This window comes from Morone saxatilis, unplaced genomic scaffold (assembly GCF_004916995.1).
Source record: "Morone saxatilis isolate NCDOM2014 unplaced genomic scaffold, NCSU_SB_2.0 Contig19, whole genome shotgun sequence".
Classification (NCBI taxonomy): Eukaryota; Metazoa; Chordata; class Actinopteri; family Moronidae; genus Morone; species Morone saxatilis.
In genome coordinates, this window is record NW_023339751.1 from 20263762 (window position 1) to 20272964 (window position 9203).

At 38.6% G+C, this 9203-nt stretch overlaps 1 protein-coding gene across 2 annotated transcripts in view; it reads right to left on the bottom strand.

Annotated features, from left to right (window-relative positions):
* nckap1 (NCK-associated protein 1) overlaps positions 1-9203 on the bottom strand; it is a gene marked incomplete in the record, with an annotated part of 30434 nt that overhangs the window by 237 nt on the left and 20994 nt on the right. For both annotated transcript variants that reach the window (XM_035663382.1, XM_035663381.1), the window contains 13 exon segments: positions 1-200; positions 788-877; positions 1510-1619; positions 2760-2876; positions 3604-3697; positions 3787-3867; positions 4518-4600; positions 4937-5030; positions 5744-5841; positions 5969-6099; positions 6912-7130; positions 7689-7820; positions 8319-8458. In XM_035663382.1, coding sequence (XP_035519275.1) covers positions 84-200; positions 788-877; positions 1510-1619; positions 2760-2876; positions 3604-3697; positions 3787-3867; positions 4518-4600; positions 4937-5030; positions 5744-5841; positions 5969-6099; positions 6912-7130; positions 7689-7820; positions 8319-8458 — 1506 coding nt within the window.

Below are 9203 nucleotides of genomic sequence, written 5' to 3' on the forward strand. Positions count from 1 at the left end.
GAATGTGTATGCGTCTATATACGAGCGCTGGTGCTCTGATGGCAGACAGTATGGTAGGCCTTCGCTGTGTGTTTAGTGTGTGTCTATGCGTTAGCACTGATGCTCTGTTTATAGACAGCGTGGTAGGCGTTTCGCAGCAGGACGTAGGGGAAGCAGGACTCCAGCAGGTCCATGGTCAGGAAGGGAGACTCCTGCACAATCTGAAACACAGAGGATAACACAGGTTAGACAATATTAATACTGGAACTCTTCTACTCTCACTCCCACTGCATCAATAGCACAACCATAGTGGTTCCTTCCTCCATCTCGATATTTAAAGTCTCTTCTAGTCTAGGGTGCTTTTACACCTAACCTGTTTGGTTCAGTTAAAATGAACCCTGCTGCATCAGCCAGGTTAGTGTTAGTGTTTGTTTGGGCGGGTGTGAAAGCTGTCAGTTGAACCCTGATGCAGATCAGGTAACGAGAACCCATGAAAAGGTGGGTGTCCATCTGCTTCCAAGCAGACTCCGGTGCGGTTCATTTAAAGTTCATGAAAGCAAAAGTAGCAATTAGGGATGCAAGATATTTGATTTCTGCAGCTATGCCGATATTTTCCAGCTCATTTTGGCCGACTATATGAACATATATTTTCAACCTATTTACAGAGAATATCAAGTCTCTCCTGTAGTGGAATCAACATATTATTATTTCTACTCTTATTGTGGTGGTGCACTGAGAGAGGCAGAAATTAAATAAATGTACACATCCAAACTGTAAAATTGCAGAATTGTAATAATGTTTCTCTCACCATGTCCAGCAGCAAGTAGACAGATTCTCTGTTACGCGTCGTCATCTTATCCGTCTCCTGGCCGATCTTCAAAAGGCTGGATGAGGCCAGCTGCACAGACAGACACACAGAAACATGTTAGAGAGATTGTCTTCATAGAGAAGATAGTGTTTGTCTCATTTGCTATCTTTCTATACAAGTTTTGAGTTATTTTCTATAATTTCAGCAAAATAAAATGTGAATATCGGTGCATGTTTCCATTAACTTCCTTTGTGCAAATGTATTAAAGAGTATGTGACAAGATGATTATTGAATGCAGCAGCAATGCCTCTGATACATCATGACATTTTATTACCGCTTGCTGCTGAAGATGGCCTTTGTGTGTTTTTTGAATGGCTTTATTTCTTTTGTTTTATGTATACCTCGTGGTGTTTTTATCAGCTGCTACGGTGACACAGAGCAATAATCTGCCCACTCTGGGGATGTGGTGCTCCAACAACTCTGCCCTTTCTAATAATAATAATAATAATAATAATAATATCAGCATTACAAATAAAGGTGTTACATGTCTCTCCAACCATATCTGAGACATATGAAGCCAAGTTCACCTCAGCCAACTCTTTTTTGTGACATGCCAGCATTGTGTCCTGCAGTTAGGTACGAGATAAACAGGATCTAAAATGACTCAAATCATTTGTTGGTGACAAAATATTAAAAACTAAAATGAGATCTTTTGATCTTACAGCCAGAAACTCTTTCAGGCGGTCCTCTATGCTCCCCTTGTGGATGGTGAAGAGAGCAGCAGCGATCTGGTTGATAGCTTTGGCCAGGCAGTGGATGTTGTTGCAGTGGCCTGTAGGGGGCAGCAAACACACGTTATTAGTAAGAGAACATGAGGACATCATCTGTAATTGGAAATCAATTAACTCTGATTTGATTTCTGACATGTGCCTCTTTAAGACTCTCACGGCAGAGGAATTCTCCCAAATGCGAAACCTCCAGCGGGTAAAGTATGGATTTCATTTTTGTGTTTCATACCGCCATTACGTGTGTGAGATGCATAAAGAGTATGTGAATGTAAAACACCAGTGTGTAATTTCAAGTTCACAAAATGGTTGGTGTGCCTGCGCTGGCGCCTTGTATTGAGATGTGCTGTCGGAAAACCAATTGCTGGTCAGTATGCAGTCTGCATACTAACAATGGTGGAGCCCATTACAACTCATTATCCTTTTCAAATGTCCCTTATTAACAATGGCGGCTTTCATTTCAAGGTTGTTAGGAAGCAATGTCTTGATAATTCATCCTTGAGTGAAAAGTCTCTTTGATACCTTATCAAAAGGTTCATTTAACTACAAGAGTGTCTCTATTGCACTAAATATCAGGTTTATTTAACTGAATGAATCTTTCAACTGAAATAAATACAACAAATAAGGTTAAACAGGTCACACTGAGTAAACTGACCTTTAAAAACTTATTAATCATTTTAAAAGTGTACATAATGAAGATGATGATGTGGCTCTAGTGCACGGGAATGAATCAATCTGAGGGCACAAGGTCCATTTCATTTGCATGCAGAACAGTCTCACACCACTGATGCAGTAAATTATGTTTCCTATAATGTGGAGCATTTTCTTCTGAACTGCTCTCAGGCTCTGAGCTGGTTCTCTGCCACAACATAAGGCTTGTTATTGCCATTATTTATTCAAATAAAAAATTATTACAAGTTAACGTTGGGGGGAAATGGGGCAAGAAAAAACAATTATGGAAAATTAGTTTATACCGTTTGTAGCACAAACATACTGTAGTTTGACTGTGTATTATAAATTTGTGTTGTCTAACTATCTACAGCATACAGTTGTCAGCAGCTCTGTTGTGTTTCCCCCATTTTTGTTTCAAAAAATAAGGACAAACAACAACCCGGATTTGTTCAGTTTAAAGTGACTTTCACCCACATTTTGAAAACCAAATACAATACAGTAGCATGGTGTCATACCTTCAATGGCAGGGCTGTACTGTGACATCACGTTGCTAGCCAGCGTTGGCAAGGAAACTGCCACAAACACCATCAGCAGACAGGCGATCTTATATTCCTCCTCTGGGCTGATGTTCTCTGCACAGACAGAAGCTCATTTCAGTCATGAATACGTAACATCGCTGGCTTCATCTATCTGTTAAAGTGATGGGTTTTATCACTCAGACAGAGCTGACTTTTACATTGGCTATATTCAGTTTACAGAATGAGCAGAGAAAGAGAAAAGAACAGCGGTGAGTTAAAACAAGTATTGATAGTGAGGAAAAAGAAGGGTTTCTGATCCCTCACAGCCTGTTTTTAGAATATCCAACAGGAAGTTAAGTTGTGACTGTTCCTATTTGCTTACATGCTGTATGTAAAGTGTTGTGCTGAATATTCATTCATTCATCCACGCAGGTGGCACAAATGAACACTGTTGGTCAGCTTATTATAGTAATAGTTTTTATAGACTCCTTAAAGGCTTAAAATGGGTTTAAAATCCATTCACAGTGTTTCCCATTTCATCATTTCCTATTTTGATAATTTATTACAGTGATCTTTGAAGGCGATACAAGATGTATATTTAATCTCTCCCTATGTGCATGTTTTCAGCAGCCTTTAAGTTATTCCGACGGCATTCAATTCAGACTTTCACTGTGTTGTCAAATGGAAATGTTACCAGGGCCGACTTGTTAAGATTGCTGTTGTGATTGCTGTCAGATTAGCTTAACGGTCTTAAAGGGGCTACAGACACACAGAGGGTCATTAGTAGATGGGATGTGTGGAAGCTGGATTCAGTTTGCATTTGTGTGTGTGTGTGTCTCACCACTTTTTTGTGAGGACAGAGCCACTACCAGAGCTGGGTCGATTTCACAGGGTAAACCTGCTGCTGACGACAGCTCGTAGACATTCATGGCCACCTGGAAACACACAAATATTGTGTACACATGAGGAAACATTGACATCAAGTTAAGAGGTTATTTTATTGTTATTTTAAAGTGTGTTTTACCTTCATGTCTGTCTCTCTTGGAATGTGGTCCTTGAAATCCTCTACTGAACTGACCAGGAACGGAATATGACAGGATAACACCTGGAGAGAGCGAGACAGGGGCCGTGCAGTAAGAAAGTGATGCAGCATCAATGCTCGGCAAGAAATATTTAGAAAATGGGACATTTATGGTGCCCATATGTTTGGTTCGGTTAAAATGAATCCTGGTCCATTCGCCTGGTTAGTATAGTTTGTTTGTGCTGGTATGAAACCTGTTAATCGAACCCTGGCGCAGACCAAACAACCAGATCAAGACCTTTAGAAAACGAGGGTCTCTTTCTAATTAGACGGTTCGATCTCTGTGGGGTGTGAAAGCAAAAGGACCAGCCACAGTATATTTTGATAGTAGACGTGATTTTAGCATGATTTCAATATAAACTACAATTAGATCCATTAACTGATCGTGAACTGTTCAGGAGTTAAACCTTATGATCGATGTGTATGAGCAAATTATGTTTATGTGAATCATTTGACAGTAAGTGTGTTAAAAAGTGTGTGACACAGCAACCCCACAATATTCCTGTCTCTACTTGTTGTCATTATTCGTAACATGCGGCCTATTTGCAGTCTAATAATGCTTACAATCAGCTATGTCTTGGTGAGTTCACCAGAGAACGTAAATTTACTTTTCAATTGTATTAATTGATTGCAATAATGTGGTGTGTGTGTGTGTGTGTGTGTGTGTGTCTTACATCTCTCAGAGCCTCCTGAGCCAGGGAGCGGAAGGACAGGATGACTCCAATGATGGTCATTCTCTTCAACACACTGTCCACAGCTGCATAAACAGGAAAAGAGAAGTCAATTAAGGTCAGTCTGACACACTGGTTGGTATATATATCACACTAATCAATTTTAATGTAGTAGTTCACCAGTTGAGAAAATATAATTAATTTACTTGTTGTGCTGAGTGTCTGTATTGATTTTAAATTGCCTTTCAGTCAAGTTTGCGTATCCACTATTAATATTGTTACAAGTTTACAACTAGTGTTAACAGATCTGTAAAAATACAAAATATGGACATGGGAAGCTTTACACATGAAACAAGACAGCACACATTCAGCAGTATTTAAAGCAATCTACTAAGCAAGTATGTGTGTGTGTGTGTAATTACAGGTGAGTTTCTTGAAGAGGGCGGCCATGTGGTCTGGTTTGTCAAAGCTCGTCCTCATCTGGGTCAACACCTCCATGTTTTCTACCACCAGTTTCTACAAGGAAACACACGCAAACAGTCAGCATTAAATCGAACTGTGACTTCCTGTTTATACAGTAGGATTATGCTTTTCATTTCTTTTCTTTTTATATATTTTCAACTTAGTGTTGAGACCCATTATTTGTTACTTTTATTCCAATACACTGTAGTTGTTATAGTTGTTGTTTATAAATTGATATAAAACATGTATATGTACACATTTTACATATTGAAGTTAAATTAAACTACTATAATATATATATGTAATCAAAGCTCATACGATTAATTAAGTGGATGAAAACCTACGAATTGAAACTATTTTGATAATTGTTTAAGACATTTTTCACTTTCACAAAAACATTTTATGATTCTAGTTTCACAAATGTGAAGATTTTCTGCTTTTTCAATACATCTGAATTTATTTTTAATAATTTTGAGGTTTGGCCTATTTGTTGGATAAAAACAAGCATTGTGAATTTATCATAACTATGATAATTAACTGATTAATTCATAATGAAAAATAACCATTAGTTCTAAATGAACTCTACCCACTACAACAGGACAATCCTGCTTTTACATGAATGCAATAATAAGGCTTTTACTGAGTGTGGCATTAATACTGTAAGTTAAATTATCTGAATACGTCCTCCACTACTGCTGGAAAGTAGTTCCTGCGATAAAAGGTAACATTTTATTCTGTATGTACAGTATGTGACTGCATGTGTATACCTTCAGCTCAGCAACCTGTGATGAGATGTGCCACATCAGACTCTCACTGAGGAACTTCATCCCGTAAGGACCCAACAGCTCAGACAGAGAACGCATCTCTGTGAAATCACACAATAAAAAAAATTACGAATACAACTCAACAGCAGAAAATATGTCAATAACAACCGCAGTGAATATTCAGCAATATTAAGTACACACAGTTTGTGTGAATGTGTGTGTACGTACCAGAGATGTCAGAGTACTCCTCAGCATTGAAAGTCAGTTCGTTCTCTGTGGGGAGGTTGACAAAGGCCTTCATGGCGGGGAAGTAGGCGATGTGTCCATTGCTGACCTGACGGAGCAACGTTTCCAGATACCTATACGCACACACACACACACAAAATACTTTCTTACTTTGGGTTACATGTTATAGTCTTCCTTCAATTAGGACCATCACCATTTCTCAATTCTAAAACCACAAGGGAATTTCATGAATAAATCTGTAATTATAATAAAATAAATTAATAAATGGGATTTTAATCCATCAGTAGGGGGTTTCTGTGCCAACAGCAACTCCCATCTTTAGAACACTAAGCTCTGTGAATGGCCGATTAATACAATGATCAACCAATTTCAATTGTTTTTGTTTGTTTGTTTTTAATTATTACTGAGAAGAGGAAGCACTGTAACTTACTCTCCTGAACTTATCCCCCAAATCAAAGAGAGAAAAAAACAACATCCAAAAACATACAGTCATGAACTTCAATAAAAATTAAAAAACAACAATTCTTCAACTTCTGTCCCAAATAAACAAAGTCTGGCATTCTGTTGTTGTTGTTGTTGTTCCTGCAACAATAATCCTTCTGCACAGCACTAAACTACTAAGAGGAAATTGATTTATTAGAGGCTTTAATAAAAGAGTTTCATTCTGTCAACACAAGCTCTAAAGAAGCAATGTTTGAGAGAGAGTCAACAGTATTAGATTAAAATAATAACTTTATACGGACACAGCCTGGACAAATACAACACACAATCCAAAGTATGTTTTTAGGAAATGGCTCTTACGTCCTCCAAGTGGAAATTACACCATGGCTCTGATACTTTATCATTGCAATCATAATGTTTTTGAAGATACTTTTGCTTTGGATTATTGGATATTGTTAAAGTCACAGGAGCCAGGCTAACATACCAGTTTGTGTACAGACTGGTGATGGTGGGTTCCCCGTGGCTGTCCAGGTGCTGCGTCTGCTGCAGGAGGACGTTGTTGAACACCCGGGTGATGTCGATGGTCACGTAGTTTTCTATGGACTGAAGCACTGTCATGTAGGCCCGGACGCTGGTCAGCAGCTCGCTGGGCTTGGCTATCTCCTGAGTAGCCTGGTTGTACATGGTCATCCCCACTATGGACCTGGAGACAGAGGGAGTTAGACAGTCAAGAGGTTTATAAAAAAAATAAAAATAAATAAAAACATACTTTTTTAAGAGCACTTTTAAAACCTCACAAACTCATCAACATGTAAGTCCCAACAACCCAACAACATGCAGAGGAAAGATTTGATACAAATGCACACAGTCAGACACTGAATCACAACCCACTTCTCTGCACTCTCTTGGCATTAACAAGAGAAAAACTAAACTCTCCCCGTTTGTTAGTGTTGTAAATCTCTTGTAGATGCCCTCATTTAAGCTTTTATTTCCTTTCCAATCACTTATATACAACATGCACAATCAATCTGCTTTTAAAAGATGTTTAAAGCACTGACTGTGACCTTTGCACTACCTACTGTACTGTAATGATGTTGATCTAGAAAATCTCTTTTTATTGAGAGCTGTCTAGCAGTTAATCAGTTTAAAATAAAAAAGATTTTTCTCAACAAAAAAAAAACACAAAAGAGAAGTTTTGTATCTGAGTAAAAATAAGACATAAAGGCAAGTCTTTGTGTTTTATGTGCGCGCTTATGTTTACTTGGTAAATCGGATCTCCAGGTGCGAGGTGAGGTACTCTCTCGGTGTGAATGTGTGCTCCCAGACCGCCAGGTTGGGAACGTAGTTGATGGAGAAGCAGAGTTCAGATAATGCTGTGTGGAGCTTATCCAGGCTAGGGGGAAAAAAAAGAAAACAAGGTCAAAATGGACTGATGAAAAAATTATGAAACTTTTAATAATCTGTGTGGGCAAGCTGGGTCTTACAGCAACACAATACGGTCACGAAAAAAAAAACAGTAGAACCTAATGAAAACACTAAAAATGGAATAGATTATGTAAGTGACAATGTTAGAACCTCCACTACTTGAAAAGAAACCACTGACACAACACTGTGTACAAAATAATAACAGCATGATTGACCAATACTTTGAGCTGTTTGTAAGAGAATCATTACTACTGCATGAAAAATGATGGATGCTTAATGGTGCTGGTGGGAACTCAGTCAAACAAATAATAAAAACGATTAATAATTCTGACAGAATTTATAGTAATGTCTTAATAACAGAAGCATGAAGAGACACAACAAACAGAAAGAGGAGACAGGAGAGTGAGTGGCTTGCTTGCTTCTACCAACGTCATGGAAAGAATTAAGAAAAGTTTATTCAACTAACTTGGTGACCAGTAGTCTGTTCTTCCTCATGCTCTCCACTCCTGGTTTCTCTCTCTCCGGCTCTCCCTTCTTCCCCGTCGCCTTCTTGCTCTTCTTGTTCACGGCCTGGCTGATGGTTTTCGCACAGTGCTTAGGAAGCAGCTAGGAGACAGGAAAGTGGAAGAAAAGAGACAGACGGCACAGAGGCAAAGAAAGAGAAAGGCAGGGATAAAGAAGAGATTGAGAGAAGGAAAGACAGATGGGAAGAGACTGATTATCCATGGCCTGGCTGATGTTCTTAAAAGTAAGACGCGATATAGAAGAATTTAAAAAGCTTTCAACGACATGCATCAACAAAGGACTCACAACATTAATGTGACAGCATTTATTATTATGCAACGGGTAGAAGTGGCCATGTGTTTCTGACTTGCTTTTCTGTCAAACCTTGTGATATTAAAAAGTTTCTTAGAGTAAGAAAACTTTTAGGACTTTCACTGTGCATCAGCACAACCTTTAAGTTTGCTCTTCTTTGTGACAACTGCTACATTGTTTGAAATATTATATACGTTTATATAGCAGCTGCTTCCAATTATGACTTAGCCAAACAAGCATTATTTTGGATGAATTTAACTGCCAAAACATCAGGACATCTAATACCTGATGTCACTCAACTTCAAGTTATCACAGACTGGCGACATTAACAATTCAGAGCAAGTGTTCACTCTTATAGGAACAGATTGACCTTTTGGGAAATTCACTTCGCTTTTCGCTTTCTGGTGGAGACTTGCATAAGAAGATCAATGCCACTCTCAGATCTGATCAATAGCACTCTCTGAATCTTTCTAGGTTGGGACCAGTAACTTAACGGAGTGTCCACTGGTTTCCTGGCAACTGCTCAGAGCCAGGA